General features: G+C 38.5%; 1 protein-coding gene across 2 annotated transcripts in view; it reads right to left on the bottom strand.

Moving 5' to 3' along the window:
* NOL10 (nucleolar protein 10) overlaps positions 1–15545 on the bottom strand; it is a 114754-nt gene that overhangs the window by 83548 nt on the left and 15661 nt on the right. For both annotated transcript variants that reach the window (XM_033176556.1, XM_033176557.1), the window contains exons 5-11: positions 14323–14360; positions 12356–12492; positions 8959–9024; positions 7524–7584; positions 5979–6064; positions 3132–3210; positions 1670–1819 (exon numbers count right to left, since the gene is read on the bottom strand). In XM_033176556.1, coding sequence (XP_033032447.1) covers positions 1670–1819; positions 3132–3210; positions 5979–6064; positions 7524–7584; positions 8959–9024; positions 12356–12492; positions 14323–14360 — 617 coding nt within the window. The remainder of the gene's footprint in view (positions 1–1669; positions 1820–3131; positions 3211–5978; positions 6065–7523; positions 7585–8958; positions 9025–12355; positions 12493–14322; positions 14361–15545) is intronic.

Genomic DNA, 15545 nt, shown 5'->3' with positions numbered 1-15545 from the left:
ATTGGAAACTACACAGAAGTTAAAGGGTATGGAAAGACACATCCAGATTGGTAACAGTCTTTCCCTTAGGCTGGATGAAAGCCAGGTCAAGGATAAATAACTTCTACTTTACCAGTGTTTTATGAATTTTTAAGAATAAAAACATAAGCATTTGCAGTATTAAAAATAAATATTGTTTTAATGTCAATTAGTTTGAATTGCCAGAAAAACAGCAGAGAAAGTTCTGGTCTAAGATCACGAATCACCCTTAAAAAAGCCCTCAATATCCTCCAAACTCAAAGCCAGCAAAGCAGACAGCACAGACACTTCCCTGGGCAATCATCAGGGTAATTCTTCCAAGAATTTAGACAGACTGAAAGCCTGTCTTTTTCTTTATGTTATTCTCTGTAACATAAAAAAAGTCACCAGAACTTATGAAAGAGGTGACGGCCTCAGGGATGTAGAACACACATCTGGTCTCCAGGAGAGATCCAGAGAAAAAAGGAAAATAAGCCAAGGAAGACCCATACTTCAGGAATTAACAAAATGAAATTTAATAAACCAAAGTAACAGTCTAGAAAGCCAGAGACTCAACAGGCAGCTGAACTGTGAGGGGCTGTCTGTAGCATGTGTGCCTGAGCACAAGCAGCCCCCACGGAATAGACTGGCACTTGCACTGAGGCACAAACTGCTGAGGCTGGTGGACCGTTCACCCAACTTCATCACAAATAAGTTTTTGAAAGTGATCTGTTTTTAAACTAAGAATGCTAAGTTTCTAATGAATTAAATGCAAAGAACTCTTAAAAGCATAACTATACTGAATGCATTTTTCCCATTGATTTGATGAACTTTTTACTATTCTCTCAAAATACTTCGGTTTTAAAATGAAAAATGAAAAACAGAAGACAGATTAAAACCAGCAATATAGGATTTTGTTACATTTCAAATGACATTTAGAGCTGAGGAAAAGGAACATCAAAATATTCTTAAGAAATACAGCTTTTAAGGCCAGGTGCGGTGGCTCACGCCTGTAATCCCAACACTTTAGGAGGTCGAGGCAGGCGGGATCATTTGAGGCCGGGAGTTCAAGACCAGCCTGGCCAACATGATGAAACCTCATCGCTACTAAAAATACAAAAATTAGCCAGGCATGGTGGCGCAAGCCTGTAATCCCAGCTACTCCAAGGCTAAGGCATGAGAATTGCTTGAAAACAGGAGGCCGAAGTTACAGTGAGCTGAGATCACAGCACGGCACTCCAGCCTGGGCAACAGAGCAAAACTCTGTCTCAAAAAAAAGGAAAAGTATAAATTTGAGATATGTAACAACACAAACATGCATGGGAGGATAATTAGTGGCTCTTAAAACTCTTCCTACATCTGTGAGGGAATCTCGGTATCTAGGGGGTTTCTCAGGTCATGGATCAACTTTTTTAAACCATGATTTTCTCTCCACTTAACTTAACATCTAAAATGCATGCCAGTTCTAGATAATCAGGAAAATTTCTTAACAGAAAGAAAGCAATCATGAATATCTTATCTATCCAAAAGTAACTGCCCTCCCACTAAGTTCCCAAATGGACATTCAGTATCTCTTTCTCAACAACCCACATAAAAAAAGCAATGGAGAGGAAAGGATCATTCCGAACACCTGCAAATAAAGCAGCAAGTAATTTCAACCAAAAATACATACGGAGTTCTTATTCCACATCTTGATAATTCGAGAGTCAGCAGACAAAATCAGATCTAATGAATCCTGGAAATGAACAGACTTAATGGGCAGCCCATACTGGTGATCTTTAACTAGCAATGGCTTATCAGATCGAAGGTCATATAATAAAACCTGAAAAAAAAAAAATCAAAACCAAGTTATTTCTGTTTAAACAAACTAGACATTTTATCTTCAAAGGAAATATTTATAAGTGAGAATAATGGCAGCCATTTTTTTCATTACTTTGTTATGAACACAATGAACACCCTTACTCAAGACGTTGAGATTTGAGATTCTCTCCAGAAAGATCTCTTAAATAATCCTTAAAGTATACATTTTATGAATTCAACCCCAAGGGTAATTTTTAAGAGTACTGAACATACTAAGAAAGGAACAAAAAATGAAAGCCCATAAGAATTTGTTTAATTTGTTCAACAAATACATACTGAGGGCCTACATACCAGGCAGTGTCATAGCAACAGATATAAACAAAAATGAAAGACATAATTAGCAACAGTCCTAGTAGATTCAAGACAGGTGGTGGTAGCAAGGCTATGACTTCTTGGGAGAAGGGGAAATCTCTTCGGACCCCTGTCATTAGGGGCAAGGAAGCCTGGGGAAGCTCCCCTAGGATTAAGTCCCAGGTGACAGATCCCCTCCAGCCCATGATGACAGAGAAAGCTCATCTTCCAAGGCAGGGTTTCAGACCTCTTGCAGGGGGGAGGCAAGTGTACAGGCTCTGCCTTGAAGGAAAGAAAGAAGTACTCCTCAGACTAGCACTGCTAATGCATGTTCTGCTGACCACTCATGGCATGGGCTGTAGTTAATAATGCTATGTTTAAAAAAAAAAAAAAGCCTCCTTGAACATACGAATTTTGGAAATATTTATTAAACATATTTCTTGTCTGCAAGAATTCCTCAGTGCCTTTATTTAAAAAGCACTGAAACTCACTGTGAATCTTTAAGGGTAGAAGTCTGGCAGACTCCCAAAACTGTCTGACCACAGAATTCTCTGTTCCATAGACGCTGAGAAATGCTGTTCCAAACCACTAATGAGAGTACTTACGGTCAGGCCCAGTGGCTCACGCCTGTAATCCCCACACTTTGTGAGGCTGAGGTGGGAGGATCGCCTGAGCCCAGGAATTCAAGACCAGCTTCAGCAACACAGTGAGACCCTGTCTCTACAAAAAGTCAAAAAATTAGCCAGGTGTGGTGGTGAAGGCCTATTCCACTGCAGCTCCAAGTCCACAGCACCACAGACTGACCAAGGCAAGAGTCAAGATTTCTCAAGATGCCAGAAGAATCCAGCATTAAGGCATATCCTCTGCTCTGGCTAAAATAGTATGGCCTCATTTTGTGTTCCCACAGTATATTTCTCATGACACATACACACACCACTGAAATAAAAACTTAGATGTGAAGTTTCCAAATTAAACATATTTACCTGCCCCGTGGATGTTCCAACTGCCATGGTCAAGGCACCATTAAATTTCAAAGCAGAGATTGTTGGTAAATTGTTTATCCTGAAAAGCAAAATATTCATGCTTCATGAATATATGGCCAAACCTCCTTCCAAGTAACAAGTTCATTATTAATCTTAACTTCAAATCTAATGGGGGAAAATCACATTTCTAGCCTTCTGTTTAAAAGGTAACTGCAGCCTGGTAAGATGACTCACACCTGTAATCCCAGCATTTTGGGAGGCTGAGGTGGGAAAATTTATTGAGGCCAGGAATTCAAGACCAGCCTGGGCGACACAGTGAGACACCATCTCTACAAAAAATTAAAAAAAAAAAAGCCAGTTGTGGTGACACACACCTGTTGTCCCAGCTACTTGGGTGGCTGAGGCAAGGGACTGCTTGAGCCTGGGAGGTCGAGGCTGCAGTGAGCTGTTATCATTCCACTGCGCTCCAACTGGGACAACAGAGCAAGACCCTATCTCAAAAATAATAAGTAAATGGTAATTGTATTCAAACTTTCATAATCAAAATAAAATTACACTTTATATACAAAATGTAATCTACTTCTTTCTTCCATTTTAATTAAGCCAGAATAAGGTATTTACAGAAACATCCCCTTTTATATTTAAGAAGAAATAATTTTGTTTGGATATGGGTACACCATTTCCACTTTAAAATGAGCCAAGCTCAGCTAAAACAAAAGACTAATCCTCAAATGGGGAGCCCAGAGCCTCTGAAAGTACCAAAGACAGACTGAATGCTATGGCTACAACTCTAGAATATGCTTCTCAAATACCAATCAAGCCAATCAGCAGCAAAAGCAATGATCTCCAGTGGAAAGAGTGCTAAGTGATGAGTCAGAAGTGGACGATACTGCTATCAATCCCATCATCCACATGCCCTTGGCCCAGGACCTAGAGTCCTGGCTGTTGGCTGTCGTCATCATCAGATCTCTTCTGCCACCTAGAGCTTGAGCCTGTAACTGCACTGGGGCACCTATGGGAACCTTGAAGCCTCTTATCTACAGCAACTTTAGTCACTCGCTCTTCAAAGTACACTTAATCATTTCTTTCAGTACAGTGATAGATTTCTTTACTTATTCCTTTATCATTTTCTTCGTATGTATTTTTTTGGAGACAGGGCTTCACTCCTGTCACCCAGATTGGAGTGCAGTGGCATGATCTCAACTCACTGCAACCTCCACCTTCCGGTTCAAGCAATTCTCCTGCTTCAGCCTCCCAAGCAGCTGGGACTACAGGTGTGTGACACCACTCAAAGCTGATTTTTGTTTTTTTTTTTTGTAGAGATGGGTTTTCACCATGTTGCCCAGGCTGGTATTGAACTCCTGACCTCAAGTGATCCGCCCGCCTTGGCCTCCCAAAGTGCTGGGATTACAGGTGTCAGCCACCACACCTGGCCCATGTATGTTATCAAGTTTTACAATTTTTGTTGTTATAAGAATGTTTTTCCATTTATAAGCTTTCTAGCCGGATAGTGCTAATAAATAACGAGGTCACTGATTTTTGCACATTTTATAACCAATTTATTTAACTGTTATATTAGTTCTTATAGATTTTCAGTTATTCTTCTGAGTTTCCCAGGCACAGAAACTTATGTCATCTGGAAATGGCAGCCTGCTTCCCCTATCCAACACTTACACTTATTGCTTTCTCATATTGTATTGGTTCCACCTAGAACTGACAGCTTCTAAGGTTTGTAGGGAAAACAAAAACAAAACAACTAAGCATTAAAAAAAATAAAATAAAATTACCTAAAATCGAATCAGAAAAAAAACCCTAGTTTTAACATTCTGGTATACACCCAGGCTTCTTCCTGTGATTATGCTTGTGTTCACTGTTTTTCTGATAATAAGGTGGCAACACTCTATAGACAACGGTATGGTTTGCTTTTCCACTCACAGGCACATTTGGACCACCTTTCCCCAGTAATAAATATGCTTCTGCAACATAATTCTTAAAGGCTGAATAACAGGTATGCCATTGATGAGTATTTTGTTCATCTGTAAAATAAATATAATAACAGTGCCTATAGCAATGGGCTGTCATATTAAGTAAGTTAATATATGTAAAGAACTTAGACCCAGTACCTGGCAAATAGAAAGCATTATCTGTTAGCTATTATTTCTACTAAGCTTCATTTAATCAATATCCGCAGGTTCTTTCTAAGACTTATTGTTAGCAGGGCTGTGATGGACTGTCCAGGCTGAGGAGAGTGAGCAAATGCATGCTCTGGGCACACGGGCAGACATTTAACCTGAGATGATGTTTTCTGTAGGGCAATTTAGCAATGTACCAAAAACCTTCAAAACATGTATGCTATTTACTCCAGAAATTCAGGTTCTAGGTATCTTTTCTTAGGAAACAATCATAAAACTGTAAATGGATGTATAATAGTGAAAACTCTTCTGGTTGTTTTAAATGTAGGAATTGGGCAAACAGGAACAAGAAAATATTTTAAAAACACTTGCTTCCTTCCACCTTAGAATTCAAAGCGCACCTCTGTGGACTTTGTGGTGGACTCCTGGTTCTATCACTGGATCCTACAAAATCGGAATATAAATTCCTGCAGTGTCATTGTTTTAATAAAATTCTACAGCAACTAAAGAAACAAAACTTTCTGTACAGTATTTGGAAAGAAATTCTATCTGGCTTACTCACTAGTGAGCTTTTACAGGAGAGGATTTTTATGAAAAACAATCATGGAAAGTACAATTTCAGATACCTTTTAGCAATTTATTTGAATTTAATACAGACACATTACTTAAATCAAAAGTTGACAAAAATTTACGTTGCAAATTAATTTCTACTTACTCTGAATCTGCTGTGACACTGTTTAAGGCGCAGTCTAACAGACCAACTCTATTTCTAGTTCTTGGGTCCCAGCACTCCACTCTACCCTAAGCAAATGAAAAACAATTTTAAATAAAAGCTGTAGAAGGCCAGACACAGTGGCTCACGCTTGTAATCCCAGCACTTTGGGAGGCTGAGGCGGGCTGATCACCTGAGGCCAGGAGTTTGAGACCCAGTCTGACTAACATGGCGAAACCCTGTTTCTACTAAAAATACAAAAAATTAGCCAGGTATGTGGCACACACCTGTAATCCCAGCTACTCAGGAGGCTGAGGCAGAAGAACTGCTTGAACTCGGGAGGCGGAGGTTGCAGTGAGCCGAGATTGCGCCACTGCACACCAGCCTGGGCAACACAGTGAGACTCTGTCTCAAAAAAAAAAAAAAAAAAAGCTGTAGAATAAAAATTAAATAAATAAAATCTGCTACTAGGAAATCCTTAAAACACATACAAAAATAAACCTAATTAACATTGTTTATTTCATAGAAAGTAAAAGTTTAACTATTACCTTATAACCTTTTTAGTACTGTTTAAGTGTTTTGACATGAGCTGAATTTCTTTTAAATTACAAAACAAAACAAAACAAAACAAAAAAATAATAAAACGGTCCAAAATGCAATGCATAATCTTGACTGGAACCTGGATTGGATGGAGGGGCAGGGAGAACCGTGCTGAAGGTCATCTTGGTATAATTGGGAAAATTTTTAAGTTTAAAATGATTGTATCAATGTTAACTACTTAATATATATTATTGCACCAATATTAAATTTATTAGTAATGATAACGATATATATATGACTTTATAGGAGAAAGTCCTTATTTTTAAGAAATCCATTTTAAAGTATTTAGGGAAGAAATATCATGTCTGCAACTTATTTTCAAATGGTTCAAAAAACATTTTTAATATATGTACATTTTTATAGGAAAAGAAAATGCAAAATATATATATCACTAAACTTTTACAAAGATGTGAACTTTTTAAAAATAAAAAGCTGGGGAAATTTTTTTTTTTTTTTTTTTTTAATGAAAAAAAGAATCCCAGCCAGGCACGCTGGCTCACTCCTATAATCCCAGCACTTGGGGAGGCCGAGGCAGGTGGATCACCTGGGGTCAGGAGTTTGAGACCAGATTGGCCAACGTGGCAAAACTCCATCTCTACTAAAAATAGAAAAATTAGCCAGGCATGGTTGTGCGTGCCTGTAATCCCAGCTACTAGGTGGGCTAAGGCAGCAGGATCGCTTGAATCTGGGAGGCAGAGGTTGCAATGAGTGGAGATGGTGCCGCTACACTCCAGCCTGGGTGACAGAGCGAGACTTCATGTTGAAAATAAATAAATAAATACATACACACACACACACACACACACACACACACACACACACATATATATATATAAGCTATCACCTCATTATCCTGCTCTAAGGAATCAAGCAACTCAGTCTTTAAATAAAAAGTCCAATCAAATATAAAACAAATATTCTAAAAAAATAAAGTCAATATATGCTTACCTCTATGGTTCCTGTGGCAAACAAGCCATGCACTGAATTTATGTCACAAACATTATTCTCCCTAACACAGGAAAGCAGTAAGAGAGAAAGTATTAGTTAGCAGCTACTTTAGCGGGGAAGGAATATTAAATAAATACACAGTCAACCCAAATTCTGGGGAGAAAGAAGACACAGATTCTCTCTCCCTAATCTGCAAATGGAAAACACTAAGGTATGAAAGGGTTAAGTGCTTGGCTCACAGTCACTGGAGTTTCTGATCCCCAGGGTGACACTCTACCTGCTAGGTGACAAACAAGGAGGGACTTCCTTCTGAAATACTATCCCACTACCATGAGAAGAAAGGGTCACTCTATTTTTTCAAGATATTTTCTTCCAAGGCAGGTAACATTCTTAAAAGAACATACGCTATCACCATGACAATCCTGAGCCTTGACAAGCTTCTCCTGGGTACATCACTCTAAGTCTCATTTTCTTTCTCTGTAAAATGGATATTTCACCTACCTCAGGGGGTTGTTATGGGGATTAAATGAAAAAGACAGCAAAGCGTTCAGCAATGCCTGGGGTACAGAGGACTCTCAATATAATGCATTGTGAAGTTACTACTACAAGTTTTTAAAAATAAAAATAAAAGCATTTCTAGCCAATGTGAAATAAAGAAAATTGGAGTTTACTTGGTTCTTATTATCACAACATGTTCGCCTAACCTTTAAAAATCCTCTCAAAGCACTAAGAAAAATTCAGCAAGCTCTTCATATACACAATGAGAAGTAATCCAGCTTCTACTCTTGACTAGTTGTGTGGCCTTGGGCAAACTACTTACCTCTCTGAGCCTCAGCTGCCCTATCTGTAAAATGACACTTACCATAGAAATCTGTTCTAAGTTTAAAATGAGTTAATAAAAGTAAAATGACTGAATAACACCGCGCACAAAGTAAGTGCTTTCCTACTGAGTTTATCGTTATTATTTGTTGTGATGATGACGATGATGGATTCATTCCTAAAACCTCTTAATGCATAATACATATGTGCAGACTATAATGTATGATAAAAGGAAACTTTAAAAACCTTAAATGTCCGCTAGCAAAGCATAAAAACTGAAAAATGGCACTCCAAATTAATTCAAAATTTCTCCACAGGAGAAAATATCACAAAACAAAACCATGAATGTAAATTTAAAGAACACTGCAAGTAATAATAATAAACTATTTTTAACTGACTTAAATTTGAGTATATGAAAAAAAGCTTTAATTTTGAAAGTAATCACCGATCTTTCAGTGAATTTTTTGTTTAAGAATAAATTCAACAGTACTTTTTAACTAAGTTGCTGGGAGTTTTGCTTAATTGCAGTATTTTACGTTACTTGTTAACAAACTGAGCATCTGGCTCCACCTCCTGGTCAAAATGTATACAGCAGTATTACTAAAACAATACTCACGCAGCATCAGTTTGTAGAGGATTCAGGTATCGTCCTTGTTCTAAGTTTAACCTATAAACTTCAGAACTGTAAAGTAATAAAGAAAGTTAAAAACCTGCTAAACTACAATGAAACTTTAAGTAAATATAAATTTTATAAATATATATTACTCATAAGCCATCACTTTTTTGTAAAACTGATACAAAAATGTATTCTAAATCTGAAAAATATTCACTTTATGAATTTGTTCATGTATAAAAGTGATTTAAACCATTCACGTGCCAAGAAAATATTAAGTCATTACGTAGTATACTATTTACAAATAAGATGGAGAATACAAGATCCAAAAGTACACGTAATGTATTTACATATGTATATAAGAAAGGACTAGAAGGAAACATAATAAGGATTCTCTCTGGGTGGTATAATTATGGCTGAATTTTTTCTTTTTTTTGGGGGATGGAGCTTTGCTCTTATTGTCCAGGTTGGAGTGCAATACTGCAGTCTCAGCTCACAGGTGCCCATCACTACACTTGGCTAATTTTTTGTATTTTTAGTAGACACAGGGTTTCACCATGTTGGCCAGGCTGGTCTTGAACTCCTGACCTCAGGGGATCTGCCCACCTTGGCCTCCCAAAGTGCTGGATTACAAGCATGAGCCACAGTGCCCAGCCTGAATTTTTTCTTTTCTGTATTTTCCCAGTTTTCTAAATGGGTATGTGTTTGTATATATATTTTTCATGTATTTTACAGATATATATATACACACATACACACACATATATATACACACACATACATATAAACACACACACATAATAGCCACCAGCCAAATACCTGGTCAAATGCTACCTTTTTGATGACTATAAAAAAAATACAGGCGGGGCGCAGTGGCTCATGCCTGTAATCCCAACACTTTGGGAGGCCGAGGTGGGCAGATCACGAGGTCAAGAGATTGAGACCATCATGGCCAATATGGTGAAACCCTGTCTCTACTAAAAATACAAAAATTAGCTGGGCATGGCAGCGCGTGCCTATAGTCCCAGCTACTCAGGAGGCTGAGGCAAGAGAATCGCTTAAACCTGGGAGGTGGAGGTTGCAGTGAGCGGAGATTGCACCACTGCACTCCAGCCTGGTGACGGAGCTAGACTCCATCTCAATAATAATAATAATAATAATAATACAGGCCAGGTACAGTAGCTCACACCTGTAATCTCAACATTTTGTGAGGCCAAAGCAAGAGGATCATTTGAGCCCAGGAGTTCAAGACCAGCCTGGGAAACATAATGAGACTCCATCTTTATAAAAAACTAAAAACCAAAAAGGTACTTCAAATAAAAAGTTTTGAAATACTGTGCAATAGGGCTAAGAAACTGACTTTATCAACTACATTATACACGTATATCTCCAAATTTAGCACCATAATAACAGAAGCCAAAGATATAACTCCTAAATGAGTCGGTCACATGTAGGAGTTATAACCTTTAAGCAACTTAAAAGCAAAGATAATGTCTTATTCTTCTTTAAAAAAATTAGTCCTTCAAATACTGCTGTACTTTCAGGGGGGAAAAAAAGGGGTGTTTCTATTGAAATTGTACTAAATTTTTGTCTACAATTTATCCTGTTAAATATTGTAGATAAACTGCCAATACTAACAGTCAAATACACCAATGGCTTTGGTTAAAAAAAAAAAAACAAAAAAAAAAACCAGGCCTGGCACCGTGTCTCACGCCTGTAATCCCAGCACTTTGGGAGGCCAAGGCAGGTGAATACCTGAGGTCAGGAGTTCGAGACGAGCCTGGCCAACAAGGTGAAACCCTGCCTCTACTAAAAACACAAAAATTAGCTGGATGTGGTGGTGGGTGCATGTAGTCTCAGCTACTCGGGAGGCTGGGGCAGAAGAATCACTTGAACCCAGGAGGCGGATGTTGCTGTGAGCCGAGATCATACCACTGCACTCCAGCCAGAGCAACAGAGCGAGACTCCCTCTCAGAAAAAAAAAAAAAAACCAGAAAAACAAAACAAAACAAAACAAAAAACATGGGTAGGTAGTGGTGTTCTAAAGTTATGACATCTGTCCTAATTAGTTTCTTAAATACATTTACTACTTAATGGTTTTGAAATAACTTTAATTTTTTAAAATTTTGAAAATTTGCTAATGACCTTTTGTTCAGAATTTCGTAGATTGTTTAATGTAGGACATCAATCACATAATGAAAGACGCGGCCGGGCGCAGTGGCTCAAGCCTGTAATCCCAGCACTTTGGGAGGCCGAGACGGGCGGATCACGAGGTCAGGAGATCGAGGCCATCCTGGCTAACACGGTGAAACCCCGTCTCTACTAAAAAATACAAAAAAAAATTGCCGGGCGAGGTGGCGGGCGCCTGTAGTCCCAGCTACTCGGGAGGCTGAGGCAGGAGAATGGCGTAAACCCGGGAGGCGGAGCTTGCAGTGAGCTGAGATCCGGCCACTGCACTCCAGCCTGGGCGACAGAGCGAAACTCCGTCTCAAAAAAAAAAAAAAAAAAACATAATGAAAGACGCTTGAAATGCTTTTGTCATTTCACGCAAATCAAATTAAATCAAACTATCAAATTACCAAAAATAATAAAGCCCTCTCCCAATTTTTTTAAACTAGAGTCCATAACCACATATGACCTATTAATCACAAAGTGATCAGATAGAAACTGATTACTGACATGAAACAATCTTAGAGACAGAAATCTAGAAGATAAACAGATAAATAAAATACTGTGTCTCGTAAATTGTGGTAACTGGGCTAAACTGAAAAGGTTCACACACTTCCCATCAGTATTTCCCAATGAGGCAGGTAACTATCAAAGATATTTTTAACATTAGAAAATATTTTATTGGCCGGGCGCGGTGGCTCAAGCCTGTAATCCCAGCACTTTGGGAGGCCGAGACGGGCGGATCACGAGGTCAGGAGATCGAGACCATCCTGGCTAACACGGTGAAACCCCGTCTCTACTAAAAAATACAAAAAACTAGCCGGGCGAGGTGGCGGGCGCCTGTAGTCCCACCTACTCCAGAGGCTGAGGCAGGAGAATGGCGTAAACCCGGGAGGCAGAGCTTGCAGTGAGCTGAGATCTGGCCACTGCACTCCAGCCCGGGCTAGAGCGAGACTCCGTCTCAAAAAAAAAAAAAAAAAAAAAGAAAATATTTTATTAAGCAAAACAACAGTTGTTAAAACAGCATATGGTACTTATAAGTAAATCAATTATGTAGAAAATAATTTTTTTTTGCCTATCCTTTGTTTTCTACTTTTTTTTTTTTTTTACAAGAGGCACATATCACTTTTTTATTAAAGCAAGCTATCTACAGAAAATGTACAAGAAATTTAGGAACAGAAGTTGGTTGTTTTCGGAGGTGAAAAGGAGAAAGAGGGACTAGATCCGATACCTTGCACCAACAAAGTACAAGTCACAAGATGGATAGTGGTAAGAGAAATCTCTCCCGAACTTTGGTATTCTGGTTTTGTAGTAAAAACCTGATTGTGAATGAAATTCAATGTATCTATCATTATGTAAGAAGACAATCTGAAAATAAAACAAAAAAAATTAATTTGCTTAGGTTTCTAGTTAGGTGTTTATTTCATTATCACTAAAAAACTGGCAAACCAAGAAAAACTCTTACCTCTCTCTTTCTCTGTCTGTCTAAACACACATGTCTGTACACACACTCTCCGCTGGGATTAAGAATGAAAACTCCCCATTGGCTCCTTAATGCCTTCCTGTATCCTGATAGCTTTTCTGCAAACCTTACCTACTAATTACAGACTTGCAACAAATGCCCTTCATTTACCTGGCACGAGCATGTCATAACATACAGCACTCTCATGGTACCCTCAATGAGCAGTTTCCTCTTTCACTTGGGAACACATTTAAATAATCCCGGCGGGGTGCAGTGGCTCACGCCTATAATCCTAGCACTTTGGGAGGACGAGGCAGGTGGATCACCTGAGGTCGGGAGTTTGAGACCAGCCTGACCAACATGGAGAAACCCCGTCTCTACTAAAAATACAAAATTAGCTGGGCATGGTGGCAGGCACCTGTAATCCCAGCTATTCGGGAGGCTGACGCAGGAGAATCACTTGAACCCAGGAGGCAGAGGATGTGGTGAGCCGAGATTGCGCCATTGTACTCCCAGCCTGGGCAACAAGAGTGAAACTCCGTCTCAAAAAATAAAAAACAAAAAATGATAATAATAATCCCACCATTATCACACAAGGTATGATAAATTCCTTGTATAAATTTGACTTTAGTGTACTAAAGGGGTATCTCAAACATCAACAGATGGTATTTAAAGGCAAATTGGTCAGTATTTAGAGAAAATACACTCTAAAATTACATGTTCCAAAACGTATGATAAATGACACCACAGACAAAAGGATAAACTGTACCAGATAGTTTCCAAAACTGAAAATATAAAGCCATGTCAGCTAAGAAAATTCAATTTTCTTTCAAGATGCCATTTGATATTACTAAAAATGTTTCACTTTTAAATCCAAGAGTTTACTGACAATTTTATAACTGTTGAAAGTGACTATAAGAGTTGAAAGATGGGTTGGGCGCCGTGTCTCACGCCTGTAATTCCAACACTTTGGGAGGCCAAGGCAGGCAGATCACTTGAGGTCAGGAGTTTGAGACCAGTCTGGCCAACCTGGTGAAACCCTATCTCTACTAAAAATACAAAAATTAGCCAGGTGTGGAGACGCACGCCTGTAGTCCCAGCTACTCAGAAGGCAGAGGCAGGAGAATAATTTGAACTCGGGAGGTTGATGCTGCAGTGATCTGAAATTAAGCCACTGCCCCTCCAGCCTGGGTGACAGAGCGAGGCCCTGTCTCCAAAAAAAGAGTTGAAAGATGGACTAATGGCACCAAAAAAAGAAAAAAATCTACTTAGCTATATTTTGAACTGTTTCAGAATATACCCCAACAATTTGCAAAGTTAAAAAAAAAAATTAAACATAGAACCCTGCTAGTTTACTTTTCACATATAAATAAGAAAATGAAAGCAACCTGGCAAATAAATCTAGGTTAAATGTAAAAATCAGAATCACAAATCTAGAATATAAGATGATATAAAACATGACTGCTGCCAATTCTTAAAAATATAAATAAGGTTTCATATATGATACGAAAAATTAACTTTGATATTAGATTGGCCAAAGACTATCTGTATCATTGTATTATTAATAAAAAATGATGGGTTACATTTTACTACACAGCCATTTTTGTTTAACAATAGAACTACACAGCCATTTTAGTTTAACAATAAAAATATCATAAAACTGCTTATCATCAAAATAAATTCCACTCATTCATTTCTTGGGTCTAGTCAGTACAAACCAATGCTATAAAACATACCTTTGAGTAGTCATCAGACAAAATTTCAAAGGTGACAACTGAAAAACAAGAAATAGGAAAACTACAATTATCAATCAACATTCTTAATAACAATGCAAACTTGATGCAAAGATTCTAATTCAACACAGAAATTATGCACATACCAGTTTTTTTCTGCCTCTATGTGAAACAAGAAAATTGTCATAGTATATTGTCCCAAAACACCAACAAAAACTTAAAAGCTGCATAATTTCTCAATACACATCAACTAGGTTTCTTGTACAACTGAAAGCAAATTCACAAAATATAATGACTTCTAAATTCTGACACTCTTTCTGAGATGTTGAAAACAAAATCATTTTAAAGACTTTCAAGGCCGGGCGCGGTGGCTCAAGCCTGTAATCCCAGCACTTTGGGAGGCCCAGGCGGGCGGATCATGAGGTCAGGAGATCGAGACCATCCTGGCTAACATGGTGAAACCCCGTCTCTACTAAAAATACAAAAAATTAGCCGGGTGTGGTTGCTGGTGCCTGTAGTCCCAGCTACTCAGGAGGCTGAGGCAGGAGAATGGCGTGAACCCGGGAGGCGGACCTTGCAGTGAGCCAAGATCATACCACTGCACTCCAGCCTGGGCAACACAGCGAGACTCCGTCTCAAAAAAAAAAAAAAAAAGACTTTCAAATATACATTAAAGAACATTAAAAAAATTGTTGCTTAACAAAAAAGATAACAGTCATTTTTTACCCATTCATCGTCTACCTGATAAATAAAAAGAGTGAAAAATAGCCATTATTAGTGGCACACAGAGTTTCTATTGTTTTCCATAAACAAAGTGAGACCCTATCACTATGGGGGAAAAAAAAATACAGAAAAAAAATTAGCCAGGCATGCTGGTGCACACCTGTGGTCCCAGTTATTTGGGAGACTGAGACAGGCGGATCTCTTGATCCTGGGTAGTTGAGGCTGCAGTGAGCTGTGATCACAACACTGCACTCCAGCCTGGGTGACAGAAAAAGATCCTCTTTCTAAAAAGTAAAAACAAAAACAAAAACAAAAACAAAAAACAAACCAAAGGGTGAAACAAGTTGGGGGACTATGCATATAATTCCACAGATCACATATCCCATTAACTCCTTTCCCCTCAATCCCAAATTCTAGGCCAACTGATAAAAGTACTTGAACTTTCTCATTTTAACTTGACTTTGGTGTCATTCAGAATTCTAAGAATGACCCCCAGTGACCTT

The sequence above is a fragment of the Trachypithecus francoisi genome, unplaced genomic scaffold, assembly GCF_009764315.1.
Source record: "Trachypithecus francoisi isolate TF-2019V2 unplaced genomic scaffold, Tfra_2.0 Lachesis_group17, whole genome shotgun sequence".
In the NCBI taxonomy this organism is placed as follows: domain Eukaryota; kingdom Metazoa; phylum Chordata; class Mammalia; order Primates; family Cercopithecidae; genus Trachypithecus; species Trachypithecus francoisi.
Note: the sequence above shows the minus strand (reverse complement) of the source record. Positions and strands in the feature narration are given on the sequence as shown.